The 16149-nt window shown below is 43.8% G+C and overlaps 1 protein-coding gene across 1 annotated transcript in view; it reads left to right on the top strand.

Moving 5' to 3' along the window:
- Positions 1–16149, top strand: part of LOC124119774 (TPR repeat-containing protein DDB_G0287407-like) — a 57557-nt gene that overhangs the window by 25637 nt on the left and 15771 nt on the right. Inside the window, exons 20-23 of the mRNA XM_046482410.2 lie at positions 3078–3227; positions 4318–4436; positions 7331–7475; positions 14596–14710. Coding sequence (XP_046338366.2) covers positions 3078–3227; positions 4318–4436; positions 7331–7475; positions 14596–14710 — 529 coding nt within the window. The remainder of the gene's footprint in view (positions 1–3077; positions 3228–4317; positions 4437–7330; positions 7476–14595; positions 14711–16149) is intronic.

Here is a 16149-nt window from a genome sequence, read left to right as displayed (position 1 = left end):
GCTTCCTACTGACTGTGAGCATTGTTTACAACCATCCTCACTTCACCTGTGGATATCCAAACCCTGGCTACTGTTTGAAGTTTATAGTATTGCCCAACATATGAGATGATCGACAGGAATGTTCGTTGAACTTTCACCTTGTCATTCAGTGAATTTTTACATTTTCAAGATATATTTTCATGCATAAAATATCACGAAGATCATATTGTTAAAGCACCAGTCATGCATGCATTCTACAGGGAACTGGTTTCATGTACACCGTTCTTTCTTCAGAACTCAAGACACCACATTGTCTGTAGGCAACATAGTTCTCATTGTATTATTGTGTGATGTTTTTTGAGCGCATGGAGCTTTGACCACGTGTTTGTCAAGACTGCAGTAGTCCATGACCAGTGCAGAGGTGTACATTGAGGCTGATTTGCATTTCACGTGTCAGGACTTTCTCTGGTTTGTAAACGAACCAGCTTACAAATGAAATCAGGACAGATTGACCTAATGCGAGCCTTTGGTGCGCTTTACATGTTGTTTGCATGACTGTTAGGATGTGCTGCTGCAGCCATGGCAAAGAGGAGTTTGATGATATATGCTTTTGTCGCCCTCCGTGCGATAGCGAGAAGCAGGGGACATAGTATTCCTGACCATCTGTCTGTACATACGAACAAAAGTGTTGGCGTGATATCTCAAGATTTGGACTTTGCAATCTTTCGGGGGCGATATTTCAAGAACCAGGGGGTACATTTCATTTAGACCATGTTAATGAAGAATTGCAAGCTAGAAGAGGAAATCCTCCGGACCTGAAGGAAGCAACTTAGTCAAATTATCCTGGTGTCCTGGTGTTCTTGCATGGGCAGTTACTGTTCACAAGTCACAAGGCCTTACATACAGTTCAATGGTTTGTGTTTTGACAACAGAAAAACACACACCAAGACGAGGATATACACCGATATGTCTCCCTTCTCATTCATTCCTGCACCAGGCATCTGATCACGGAGTAGCAATGCTAGTTAGAGATCTGAGTTACACACATCTTCATTGGCCAACATCTCTGGAGCTGATGGCAGTTATGGTAACACATTCAGAGACATCTGTATTGGTTGTTATCGTATACCGACCTCAAGGCCCACTTAGGAACTTTCTGCGTCTTTTGGATGAAGCTATATCTTCACTTCCAAAAGGAATGGGAAAAACAGTTCTGACAGGAAACCTTTACATGAATAATCATGCACAACTCTGTCAGTTGGTGAACAGATTTGACTTTCATCTTGTGCAAAGCAGTCAAAGATCTACACACATCAAGGGTTGAGAACTTGAACAGACACAACCAGTCCCTGTCTTCTTCACTGACCACTTCCTGGTGTTGGTGAAGATGTAGCAGGTATGTCAACTCATGAAGCATAACTTTACTTACTTGACTTGCAGAGAAAATTGATTTTTTAGGTTTTGAATTGAAATCCTTTTTTATGAAGGTATTCTATATTGTCCATCACATGAAATGACAACTTCCTGTTTTAGATTTTTATTGATATCATGGAGAAATATTGTGTGACTACTTTACTTAAATTTAAGGAAATTATGTATGTTATCGTTTAGTAGCGACAGGGGCACATTGTCACACTGTGACAAATACTTGTTCTACAATGACTGTGCATGGAACGGTTCACACCAACACACCTCATTTTTGTCTTCCTAGGCCTACGATGAGACTTTATTGCAAAGAGACAACTCCCTGGACAGGCAGACCTGTTGTTTACCGTCCCTCAGCTCTCCTTAATTTTAGGCCAAGACAATCTAGAAGATCTATCACTCTCATTAGTGAGAACTTCAAGCAGCCGAACATATATGACGCTCCCCTTGTCGACAGATGTGACTACTGACGTATCCCAGATCAGTGTCCTTTTGGCAGACGTGTTTGGCAGACGTGTTTGGCAGACGTGTTTGTTTGTTTCTAACAGTTGGGGTTCCCAGACTTGGTGTCTTCAACACCGAAGTCGTCACAATCCGCAACTGTTTTGACGGTGAACCAAACTTATGTCAGCCGAATGTATGCATGAGGACAGTCATACCAAAAGACGTTAAAAGATGGTACTTGTTATTCTGCCTGGTGCTCGGAATTAAGGGGTTAAACAAGGACTGGTTGGCTCGGAGTGAGTATTCTGTGTCTGAGTAGGGTACCTCAGTGGGCTAGCACTATAAAATAGGCATTAGTCCAAGCTAGTACAAGCAGACACACACATACATGCACATCGTTGTGTAAGTGCAATAATGTTGAACATGATGTTAAACCTCATTTCACCTCACCTCATGTACATCTCACGGTTGAGAACTTTTACAGGCTTGGGTATCTGCGCCCAACCTTCCAACTCTGGGATAAAGACATAGTGTGAGATAGGATAGGTTTCAAAAATTTGAAAATTTTATAATGAATTGTATGTTTATAATACTAATCCTGTCTCACACGGATAACTCCCACCCAACCATCCCTGCATCACAGTTACACCAGCCAGTACGCTCCACGAAAGGGAATGAATAAGCTGGGGACATCACATGATCAGACAGCACCAGATGCATGCGGTTGGAAGTCCATTGGTGGTGATGATAACCATGGTTATGTTTTCTTTGTTTGTTTCTGGTTTAACACTGCACTCAACAATATTCCAGCTATATGATGGCGGTCTGTAAGTAATTGAGTCTGGACCGGACAAATCCAGTGATTGACAACATAAGCATCGATCCACGTAATTGGGATCAATGAAATGCATCAACCAAGTCAGCGAGCCGGACCACCCGATCCCGTTAGTCGCTCTTGCGACAAGTATAGTCACCGTTTATGGCAAGCATGGGTTGCTGAAGACCTATTATATCGTGGATCATAACAGGCCACCATAGTTATTTTGGGATATGTCTGGGTGAGGTGTTTTGTTAAACTTGAAACATGTTTTGGGATCATTTCCTCACCAGGATTGAAGAAGGTAGGTGCATAGTGTGAGATAGGATAAATATGCATTTTCTCATAAACTTTTCAATATTCATGTGTCGTGTGTGTGTATTTTTATATCAAATGATTCTGTTATATTCAGGGAGAAATGATGTTCAGGGACTCTCTTGCCATTCATGAGAAGCACAAGAATATCCGTAATGCTGCAGATTGCTGGACAAATATTGGTCTGATCAAACTTGGTTTGAAGAAACCAAAAGAGGCTATCAAGATCTTTGAGGAAGCTTTAAGAGTAATTTAAAATTAACGATAATTGATTAATTACTTTTTCAATAGCTTTTTACCTGGTGCTCACAAAAAGATGTTAAACTTTGGCATGGTATATCAGTGGGCTAGCACTACCCGACATAAGATGGTACAGTCAGGACAGAAACCAGAAACTTATCTCCCCTGTGGGAATTTCAGAACAGAATATGCACCTAGCACCTAATGCTTACCTCCCCAATGGGAATTCCAGGACAGAATATGCACCTAGCACCTACTGCTTGTCTCCCCTATGGGAATTCCAGGACAGAATATGCACCTAGCATCTAATGCTTGTCTCCCCTATGGGAATTCCAGGACAGATTATACCCCCAGAACCTAATGCTTGTCTCCTCTATGGGAATTCCAGGACAGATTATACCCCCAGAACCTAATGCTTGTCTCCCCTATGGGAATTCAAGGACAGATTATACCCCCAGAACCTAATACTTGTCTCCCCTATGGGAATTCCAGGACAGATTATACCCCCAGAACCTAATGCTTACCTCCCCTGTGGGAATTTCAGAACAGAATATGCACCTAGCACCTAATGCTTACCTCCCCTATGGGAATTCCAGGACAGAATATGCACCTAGCACCTAATGCTTGTCTCCCCTATGGGAATTCAAGGACAGAATATGCGCCTAGCACCCAATGCTTACCTCCCCTATGGGAATTCCAGGACAGAATATGCACCTAACACCTAATGCTTACCTCCCTATGGGAATTCCAGGACAGAATACACTCTTAGCACCCAATGCTTGTCTCCCCTATGGGAATTCCAGGACAGAATATGCCCCCAGCACCTAATGCTTGTCTCCCCTATGGGAATTCCAGGACAGAATATGCCCCCAGCACCTAATGCCACAACCTACAATATTCCAGCCTGCAGACTGTAAATATATGAATATGGACCAGAATATCCAGTGATTTCTATAAGTAATGATTTGCAAATGATGACATGCAAGCCCTAATGTCTGACCTGTCCCATTAAGTTGCCTTTTAGGACGGCCAATGTGACCTATACTAATCCCCTCAAGGCTTTCCTGTAGTAACCAAGGTAACTATTTTATCTCCAGCTGTATGAGGAACACTATTTTGACTCCGTACCTCACAGCATCGGGAACGTGTACACCAACCTGGCCCTGGCATACAGACGGGACCACCAACTGGATCAGGCGGAGGAATTCTACCAAAAGTAAGTCTTTGATAGGCACTTATATAATGACATGACCCCAATAGGCTGGGCTCCTCTATCCTGCGTGATAGAGGAACTTGAAATTATAACAAGATATGTTAATCGGATGAAATGCTCGTGGAAGTGGAGGTACTGATTGACTGCAGAAAGCTAAATTCCTGTAAGTGACCCCAATGCAGCAACCGCTGCCCTGCAACAACCATTGCCAAGCAACCCATGTTGCTTACTAATGCAGCAACCGCTGCCCTGCAACCCATGTTGCTTACCAATGCAGCGAGGAAATACAGCCAAGAAATTGATACCTGGTCAGGGTAGACTTGTCAAAGTGTACAGATGCTTGAGTCTGACCCTGTGGTCGTACTGTTAAGTGTACTTTAATTGAAGCCACTGGACACAGATTGTGGCCAGGTATGGCAGAAATAGAAACCACAATACCTTGGGACAGCCTGTCCTCTTTCACCAGACAGATATATGTACCAGGTGAGTGATTGGAACCGGCCAGACATCTCCCAGGTCCTGTGATGCACTGAAAGCTTGGAACGCTAAAGTTCCTGCTTGGTCACTCGCCCACATGTTGCCATGGATTGCTATCAAAGGCTCTCTGGCTCAATTGTTATCTCTGGGATGGGATGGTGTGTGAGTTACAGTTCAGTGACATAATTCTGGGTGTTTTTGAAGACCGTTTTTTCCTGTCAGCAAAGGCTGTGCCCCACAGACAAACCGACATACACCGTCAGAAACAACTCCTGCAGGGTCATGTCACGAGTTGAGCCATCCTTCATCCACGCACTAGGGCAGAGACCATGTACCCAGTTAAAGTATGCCCTGAACAGCATGGTGCTGGCCGCATCTGTGAATAGCTTCAGATATGTATCGTCGGCCCAGTTTTGATTCTGAAAAACTGACATTGTTAAAACCCACCAGGAACCCTAGCCAAACCTCTAGGTCCTCCCGAACACCCCATATGATGTTTATGGCAAGACAATGTACCCATGGGTATGGCCTGTATAGCGGTACCCTGCTAGGGACCCATTCACATGTGCAACTCTCAGTAAACACAAAATTCGAGGATTTCTCAACCACGTGCTTTCATAACAACAAATCCTTTTTTTTCTACTTAGGGAGATATTTCTATAAACACATGTTCTGTGCATACCACTAAGAATATCTCGTTACATTGCTCTCTCCTACCGCTACACTCCCCCTCATCGCTTTCTCCTACCGCTACACTCCCCCTCATCGCTTTCTCCTACCGCTACAGCCTGGCACATGAAATTTAGATTACTCACCAGTAACTCCTGTGGTATTCTGACCTGCGTCCTGTCGAATTCACGCCCTAGGAATGTTAAGCAAGATGCAGCATCTACTGTCTTCTCATGTGAAACAGGTAAACCCAGCTTCTGGAAGGTACTGAGGCATGCATCGAGTGATGGGAGGAAAGGAGATATCACCTTTTTCCCCGTCACAAGATGAGAGAAACATGATAATTGTAAAACTTATCCTATCTCACACTTTCGATTCTCCCTTCTCCTTCGATCCTATGTGGGAATGTGCTTGAATCATGTTTTCAGCTTCTGAAAATAAGAATAGCTGACCAGGCCTCCTGCATCTCCATGGTTACTTCCAAAAGCTAGGTCAATTACATGCCTCTCGTGCATGCAGTGCCTGCTTGAACTGACCATGTGTGCGCCTCTACCAATTCATTCTCTTTCTCATCGCCACTGTGTGGTGAACATCACAGAATTGTTTGTACTTCGCCAAGTTGTTGAGTATTCTAAATAATATGGGAAAAAAGGACACACAACATCCTGCTTGTAAAGAATGCAGACGTAGCTATTCCACGTCGGATCCCCACTCATTATGTTGCGACTGTCGGGGACAGTGCACCCTTGGTTCCCGATGTGCGGAATGTCATTCCCTAACTAACTTGGCTTTTCAAGTTTACCTGCAACATTGTCGTTGTCGTATTGCCGATCGCCTTTCCAAAGCAGAGGATTCCAAAGCTAGTACCAGCTCATCACGTCCTAAAGACAATCCTGTCAAGCCTTTAATTTCTGTCACAGACGAGACCCCCTCAGACAGCTTCCTTACAGACGATTTGTTGACTCATGACCTGTCTACCACTCCAAACAAGAAGATACGCTGGTCGATGTGCACTCAGTCTGTCTGACCAACCGGGGTCCCACTCTCGTTATACCAGCGACTGATTGCGCCAGTCCATTTAAAATCCTGCTCTTGGATTCATCTCTCTCTACTCCCCCGGGGGCTAGAGATATAACTTCATCGCGGCTCGTTTTAGATTGTCACACTTCGGTGCAATGTTCACCCTGCAAGACGACATATCGGCACTCCCGCTCCCACAATCGGCGCTCTCACTCACAGGATCGGCATTTTCGATCGAGTTACCATGCTCGCTCCTCGGCTGATATCGAATGCTCGCACCATGATTGTCATCATTCCCGTTCCCGATCATCTTCAACTGACCACCCGTCGGCCAGTTCTCTCTACGGCAGAGATCGGTCATCCATTGTTGAGTATCACCATAGTGGCTATCCTCATGTGACCTTTTCGGCGGTTGATGCCTACGCGGCTCATCACAAGGGATGGGATGCCTACCCAATCTACCATGACTCTTATTATCAGCATCCTGGATACCCTTACTCATTCACATTTTCAATAATGTATCTGAAACTGCTAGGGCTACATTATGCTGAACTTACAATGTTATAAATGTTGCTTGAATAATACTTTTTTGTGATTAGTTCCTGATTTGATGTGATCAGTAAAGATCAAGCAAGGCAGATTCGTGTCTGTTACATTGCTGATCCTTGTGCCACAACCTTTTCACCATGACTGTCATAAGTCTATGTTTAAGTCTGAAAACTATGTTACAGGTCACTTGAACTGAAGATTAACGCAGTTGGCAGTGAACACCCTATAGTTGCAACAGCGTACATGAACCTAGGCACTCTGTATATGTTCAGGAAGAATTATGTCAAAGTTCAGCAGTTTACAGAGAAAGCTCTTCACATATACAAGGTGAGATTAACCTGATTGTTCCCAAGAGATAAAAAAAAAGGGTGACAAAAGTTGTTGTGCCGAAAATATAACTATTTATGAAAAATGCAAATCCAGTTTTTGAAGAAATTTGCCTTTTAAGTAAAGTAATTTACCTTATCCTGACTCATACTTATTTGCTTATCTCTCTTTATTCCGAAAAGGAAGTGGAAACATCATGTGTTCCCAGTGAACAGAAAACATCTCATCCAAGCACACCTCTATTACATGCAGCCACACTGGAAACTCGTGACCAACCCGTCTGACTCATCACTCTTTTATTTTCATGCCAGCTTGCTGTGAGGAAATGTTTTTCTCTGTGTTCATAATCCAAACAATCCTATCAAAATTGCCCATTTTCATAAAAAGATTCAGAATACCCTTTTCTAACATCATTTCATGATATTCATCAATTATGTTTTTATTTTGGCAAGATATGTTTACCTTTTGACTCTTTGAAATCTGAAAACAGATGTCTGATCCCTGACCCCTCTGTTCTACTTACATTATGCACCACTGTACTGCAGAACAGAAATGCGAATTCTGCATACCACTAGATGATGATGGATATTTGAAAGATGAGATTAAGATTGAGCTTACTTCATTGTCTCAGTGCAGACTTTCTCCCTTGGCTGTAGGAGTGTTAACTCCTAACTGAAGAGCATTTCAAAGTCTAAGAAGAAATCTTCAGCTTCATCTGACTCTGGCAAAAATCTTAGAGCTCTAGCGAAAAAGAAAAAGTCTTCCTCCATGAAGGGGTCCTCCTCCTCTGCGAAAGAAGACACCTGCGAGCAACCCTCCATATCTGTGCAGCATCTGACTTTCGTCAAACCCCCTACCTTTTCACAGGCGTACCCTCACAAGTATTTTGTCTTCGTTTGTATGTTGTCTTACGTTTGTCGTAATAATTGTTTCAGAAACCCACGCTGTGGGATAAACAAATTATAACATACATAATTGGGCAGGGACGCATTGTGATTTTACACTGTTTCATTGCAGATATCATGCCCTCCTACTCAAAGTGCTGACATAATATGTCGATGTGGGACCTCTACCCCCTGTGCCTTAATTGTGCCTCAATGCCTCCAGGGTCATAGGTGTAAAGACTGTCTCAGACAGTACCTCCATGTGTCCAGCAAACGGAGAACACAACAGGCAAGGAAACATTGGGGCAAGATGTCAGACCATTCCGAGAATTCGCCCACTAACAGATTGGCCATCTCGGACGATTACCCCCCCGACCTCAACTACTATCTTGATGTCAGGCCCCACGGTCTCAGTCTCTTCCCCGAGTACCTTGACGACCACTCCTGCGTCTATTTTTACGGTGGCGGCCACCACCATGATGGCTCTTCCAGATGCTCCTCTCTCTACCCAGGGACCGGTGGAAGTGCTTGCAGTCGCACCTGACTCCAGCTCTCCACTTACCACGCTCTCTGCGCCAATGGCAAGTCTTCCTTGGCCTACTATCCTCAGCGCAGGACTTGACCTACAGAGGAAGGCTCCAACTGCGCCCAGTTCAGATGTTCCTGGTTCCCTACATCAGATGCCAGGACCCCTCTGTATCCATCGCCCTCCCGGATCACCTCAAGCAGCGTCTCCTGTGGTGGAAGGTGGAATCGAATGTCTTAGGCGGCGTCTCCTTCACAGGGCTTACGACCTCTCTACGCCTATTCATAGACGCCTCCCTGCAGGGATGGGGAGCACACCTAGAGGGACAGGTTGCCTCGGGGCTGTGGTCCACCGATCAGCACCTATGGCATGTCAACAGTCTCGAAATGGAGGTGCTTATCTTAGCCATCGATCATTGGGAGTAGGCCTTTGGACATGCCTGACTCTCTATCTCGTCGGACAAGATATCTGTCGTCTGGTGCCTACGGAACAAGGGAGCAACCCACTAGACCTGAATCCTTTAACAGACGTTCTGATTCTTTCACTTGGTGGATCATCTGGGGATCCAGTTCCAGGTCCAACACATTCCGGGCTGCCGAAATATCCTAGCTGATGCTCTATTTCGGCCAGGCAAAGTCGCCCCTGCAGAGTGGGAGCTCTTCCCAGACGCCTTCGCTCTTGCTTGTTGAGACCATGGTCTCCCCAATATATACCTATTCACCACTAGCCATAAGTACCAGATACCGACCTACATATTGCCGATTTCGGATCCTCTGGCTTTGGCCATCGATGCATTCAACATTCCCTGGGAAGGGTTAAGAGCGTATGCTTTTCTGCCACCTGTACTCTCTCTGAGCCTTGAGCACACTGAGCCGTGCATCTTGGACTGTGCTGGGACTTCTTTGCCAAGAATCAACTCCCAGGACACCCAGATAAATCGTTCCTCACCCCTCCCCTATCTTCGATTGTGGGCGCGGAAGATGAACAAGAGCTCCGTCTATATATTAGAGTGCTCCGTTGCTACATCAAATGATCCAAAGAATGCTGTAGACAACGACGATGCCTCTTCATACCGGTATCTGCGACCTCGCGAACAGAAGGCAGCCGCAACACAATTGCCCTCTGGTTACGAGCCATCATTCTCCAGGCCAACGAGGCCATGGGACTGAACCCCCCAAGCTCCAACAACCCGCATGAGACCCGGGTGGTCACCTCCACCATGGCTCTACACAGCAACTGCGCTCTATGTGCCATCATGGAGGGGTGTTTTAGGCTATCAAACACAATTGTCGCCAGTCACCATATGTGAGATGTCGCATTGGAGGATGTGCAAGGCACGCACAGCTTGGTCTGTTAGTAGTGGCCCAACAGGTCACCACTACTACACCTCACTGACCTTGCCTCCAGTCCAGAGCCGGCCTTTCGATCTCCCGGCGTAATGCCCTGGACTAGAAGGTTCATGCCCCACATGCATGCGGCTCGGTACTCCAGTCTAAAACTTTAACTTGAGAGGGTTATTGTCGATGGCTGAGTAGTACCAGGACACAACGCATACCTGACTCTTCCCATCCATAAAATGGTCATAGATGCCGACCATACAGCCGAGGACGGGCTGAGGGAAATGGAGGTTCCCTTACATAGTGGTCACTTGAAACCGACCACACAACTTGGCTGAGGGAACAGAGTCTTGAAAAAAAGATGAAAAACCACATCTGAAGGTATGCCCTCCACCAATTCCGTCGGATAAAAATGTCTAATCAATTCAGACAGACAAGTGGTGCAGAAGACACAATTCACTACTCTTTTCTCCGGCATTCTGAAAGCAAAGGACAAGTGCTCCACCAGCTATCGAGGAGGCAAGACCACAGCCTTTCGATTACCTCAGGACAGACCACGTGATCAGTCCAGCCGAAGCCAAGGATCAAGAAGATCTCGTGCCTACTGCTGAAGGAGAGCTGTTGAACGACTGGGACCTTCAACCGCCAGCCGTTCAGGTACAGCAATCGCCTGTTGGTGGAAGATATTGGAGAAATTGGGACATCCTGGATAACCAGTTGGTATCAAACATTCTCAGGAAAGGCTACAGTCCAGACTTCCTCTCTCTTAATCCGATTATCTGGCAAGCATCGATCTTCAAGATTATACCATCACATCCCCATTCATCCAGCCTCCAGGATATTTCCTATGAAAGGTCATCATTACAAATAGAAAGTCCTGCCCTTTGGAGTTTCCATGGCCCTGTGGTAGTTTACACATGTTACCAAACCAGTTGTGGCCTTTCGGCATAACAAGGGGATCCATTGCGCCTTCTATTTGGATGACAGGATTCAGGCTCATCAACAAGCAGAGCTACTCAGACTTCAACTGAATGTCACTCTGAAACTATTAACACAGTTAGAATGGTTAGTCAATTATCAGATGTCTGACCTCCAACCATCCCAAGTACTCAAGTTTTGGGGAATCAGGTTTCTGACAGGGCAGAAGTTCCAGAAGATTGTTGGATCAAAATCCAAAGTTATATTCCAGCAGCAATTCACAAACAGATATCAGTCAATCGGTGGCAAGTGTTCTACTCACTTTCGCCAAGCTCTAACAGTATGGGGCAGACTCCACCTGCATCCAATACAAGGTTTGACATTTCAGCTGTATGAGTTGACAGACAGTCTGAATCTAAACATCAAAGCAAGACACATCCCAGGAGCATCAATGTCTTACCAGACACACTGTCCATACCCAAGGGTGGCCATTCGATCAAAAAATACAAGGACAAAAGTACGTAACAATAGTAAAATGTTACGAATAAAGTATTAAATATAACAAATTAGGGTCAAAATACAAAACAAACAGATGCCGTTAAAAAAAATTTGAAGCTGAAATAAAGGTCAAAAGTATGCAATATGATAGTCAAATGTTACAAAAAGACATTATATGAAAAGAAAGAACAATGTGTTCTAAAGAACGTCAGTGCGCACGAAAGGACACTAAACTGCTAAAGGACGTTGAAATTAAAGAACGCCAGATGGCGCTGCAATTTGTAAAACATTCCAAGTTTAATCGTCTCGTTCTGTTATGTATATGATAACTGCATGCCGAGGTACACGGTGTATTACGTCATTCCTCGTGCACCCACCGTCTGACGTCACATATGTATAATGTATAAAGAACACATGGTGTATATAAATGTTGCATTTATGCATTGTCACCGGGAAAGGTCCTTTTTGCTTGGCGCAACACGAGGGTGTCATGATGCCGAGTTATGTTTCAGATGCACATTTTCATAAGATCTGTGAAATGGACATTGTGCGAGAATTGTGCACTGTGTCATTTCTGGCAAGCAGTGTACAATAATAAGTGGCGACATTTGCTGGGACAACACTTAGCAGTGTCTTTTCAAATCCGTTTCATATTTGCAGTTACATTTACACCACACCACCAGACAGGAAAGTGAACATTTTACATCTCTGCATAATTTTATAGTCTGAGGTTGACACATTGCCACGCAGGCACAATTCTCGCACAACATTCACTTTTCAGATGTCTTTAAAATGACATAATATACATTATGTACCTCAGCATGCAGTTATCATATACGAGTACACAGCAGAACAAGCCGATTAAACTCAGAATGTTTTACAAATTGGTGTTCTTTATTGTCAACGTCCTGTAGTAGTTTAAAATGTCCTTTCGTGGGCACTGATGTTCTATGGTACACATTGTTCTTTCTTTTCATATGACATCATTTTGTAACATTTGACTAATATATTTTGATCTTTATTAGTAACATTTATTACTTTATTCGTAACATTTAACTATTATTGCATACTTTTGTCCTTTATTTCAACTTTGTATATTTTGACCGAATGGCTGCAACGATCAGTACCGTCACTAACATAATGATGCTACATCCAGAAGCATTCCAACTGGTTATAAGGAGATTGTTCATCAGTGGACCTATTTGCAACCAGGTTCAACAAACAACAAACCTCGTCTCCCCAGTACCAGACCCTCAGGCTTAGTCCAACAATGTGCTGGCATTATCATTCTATATCAGTAAAGAAGATCATTCAACTGCTCTTGGTAACGCCTTACTGGCCGTCGAGGACGTGGTTTCCAAACCTTTCTAGCAATAGCAGGAAAACCAACTCCAAACTGACCAAATCTGCTTTGTCATCCACACTCAAAGCAAGTTCACCCAAGACCGAATATTTACAAACTTCACGTATGGAGCATATTACGAACAACCACACAAGATGAGGCTTCTCTGCCAGGGCAGCTAAGTCAGTCTCCCCAGCTCTTCGTAGCTCCACAAGGAACTTGTATGATGACAAGTGGAAGAGCTTTGACCAATTCGTAAGAACAAAAGGGTTCACAGCAGCAAAAGCTACTTCATCCCAGGTGGCCAATGTCTTCATCATCTTCCGTCATCTACAGAGCATAAGAAATCTCAAGGGTTCAACCTTAGGAACCTATTTGGAGGCAATCAGCTCCGTCTTAACTATGACTAACGTAGAAAAACTCACAAAGATTCCCGAATTGGTAGCCGAACTGAGATCCTACAAACTTGAGGATCAACAGACAATGTTTAGAGCCCCAGCTTGCGATTTTAATATAGTGCTGCAACATATTATCAGTGGTGTTTACGAACCTCTAGAAGAAGCTGACTTTGAACACCTGACACAAAAGATTTTGTTTCTCCTGGCATCAGCTACTAGCAGCCCAAATGTCAGAAATTCATGCGCTCAACTTCAGCTGTACCAGGTTTGACAGCGGTGAACATGCATCGGCCCATCTCAGTTTCATATGGAACTTCATTGCGAAGAACCAATTACCTGGACAACCGGACAGACATTTTCATGTGAGTCAGGATAATTTTAAGTAAGATTTTTTTTGGATAAAAATCTCATTAATACTTAACCTGACTCATACGCTGAAGCACCCACCAAGCTGTCCCTGCACACTCAGATGATGTGTTGAGTCAGATGGGTTGGTCACGTGGTTCTGTTGCGCCTGAGCGTGAGAGAGGTGAGATGCTTTCTGTTCACTGGGAACACAGCACAGGATGTTTCCACTACCTTTCGGGAATAAGAAAAGATAGGCAAATTCGTGTGAGTCAGGATAGGTATAAATGACATTTTTATCAGGAAAAATTCATTATTCAGTTATGGCATACTTCCAATTCTTTTACACCACATTTCCATCCAGTAATGAGGTCAACATTTAAAGGTGTAATCAACAAAGCAAATATAAAATCCTTAGACAAGCTACATATTTGTAACTTCATGATAACAGAAAGTTTTATATAAGATTGATTAAAGTGATTAAAATAGAATGCCTAAGGATGAATATTAGGCTGCAGCACGTTGCTTGGTCTGTGTCTTATGTTTTTTTCCACCAATGACCAACATCACTTTGGCCTTTCCTTCCACATTAAGCTGATATTGTGATATGACTGAAATACTGTTTAAAATGGCATGTAGGCCAGTTCAGTAGACAAGTTCAGTAGCCTAGTGGTTAAAGCATTAACTCGTCAAGCTGAAGCACAGGTTCCATTCTCACTTGGTTACTTTGCGTGAAGCCCATTCTGCTGGCCCCTGCTGCTGGCCCCTGCTGCTGGCCCCTGCTGCTGTATTGCTGGAGTATTGCTAAAAGGGACATAAAAACACACCCACTCACTCAAAGGGCCATTAAATCCAACTCACTTGTTATTTAGATTAACCAGTTGCATGGGGATCATCGGTCTTACTGGCAATGTAAGGAAAACATGGCAAACTGCCTACTGAAACAGAACAAGATCGAGGAGGCTGAACCTTACTTCTGGGATGTCTGTAAGTTGCTTGGGGATTGTTGTCAGGACAATAATAAATCATTTCCATATCCACAATTATGCAAATTGGGGCGGTCGGGTAGCCTTGTGGTTAAAGTGTTCGCACGTCACACCGAGGCACCCAGGTTCGAATCCTGACATGGGTACAATGTGTAAAGCCCATTTTCTGGTGTTCCCCGCCGTGATATTGCTGGAATATTGCTAAAAGTGGCGTAAAACCATACTCACTCACTCACTCACTCACTCACTCACTCACTCACTCACTCACTCACTCACTCATTAATGCAAATGGACACGGTTCTTATCCCCTGCCACAAAGTGGGGTGGGGGGATATAGGAACATAGTTCGTACTTCTGTCTGCTTCTCAATGGGGACAAAAAAATCAAAAACAATTTAAGTTAGACAAATCACATTTTATCAAGTTTTCTCATGATATAAATCCACACTGCTGCCTATCTCTTTGTAGGACTTTATTTTTTATAGTTAAAATTAACTTCTATATTATTCACTTCTATGTGAACAAAATAATTCTTATGTACCCCGTGGCAGGGGATAGTGATAATGTTCTTTTTTGTTTCCTGATCTGTATATATGTTTTCTATGATGATTATGTTTAAAATCTTACTTATTTAATCTAACTGTTCAAATGAAGAAAACAAAGGCCCTTAATATGCACTGAATTTCTGCAATTTGACAAACCTCACACATAAAAATCCTTAGATTTTCAACAGATGTCCTCTTCACTGACAGCCATTCCAACCAGTTGTTAGGCAAATAGTATCACGTGCAAAAGCATTTCTGGGTGTATTACACTTAGGTAGATTTTTGTAAACATATTTTGGGAAGCCCATATGGACTCAAACCCACTGTCACCCTGCCACTCGTCCTTCATCATTCTGCATGAAACGTTGTCTTCACACAAACCTAGGACGGCAAGATCATCGCGGAAGGCGTCTACTAAGTCCTCAACCAAGAAGCATTTATTTCATAAGGCCTTGATAATGCAGGCCCTGGCAGGAAGGGTACAGCAGTGTCGCATGGATTTGGGGTTGATGACCACAATGTTCCCGTTTACCGGTAATTACCATTTTTTTTACTGGTAAAATTAGGTTTAGACTGGTAATTCATGTGCCTGCCAGACCCTGTGGACTGTCAAAAAGTGGATGTGCTTAGTGCATGTACGCTGCATTGCACATCGTGGTGCCCTGACGTTGCAAGAGGCAGCTAAACTATCAAAGTGCATATCGGTATGACAGATTAAAAGAACTTTCTAAAGTTTTGGACAACACAGAATTCTCGAGTGTCAAACAGCCCTGTACTGTAAGGAGGTTGTCACTGATTCGAGCTGTTACTTCTACAAGACTGATTTGTCAGCTGTAGTCATTGAAATTGAGGAAGAGGCAGCCCAGTGTAACAACACAGTTAAGGTGAATCTCGCA

The sequence above is a fragment of the Haliotis rufescens genome, unplaced genomic scaffold (genome assembly GCF_023055435.1).
Source record: "Haliotis rufescens isolate VD_foot unplaced genomic scaffold, xgHalRufe1.0.p SCAF_3, whole genome shotgun sequence".
NCBI classification, from domain to species: domain Eukaryota; kingdom Metazoa; phylum Mollusca; class Gastropoda; order Lepetellida; family Haliotidae; genus Haliotis; species Haliotis rufescens.
The sequence above is the reverse complement of the archived record's forward strand: the minus strand, read 5'-3'. Positions and strand labels throughout refer to the sequence as shown.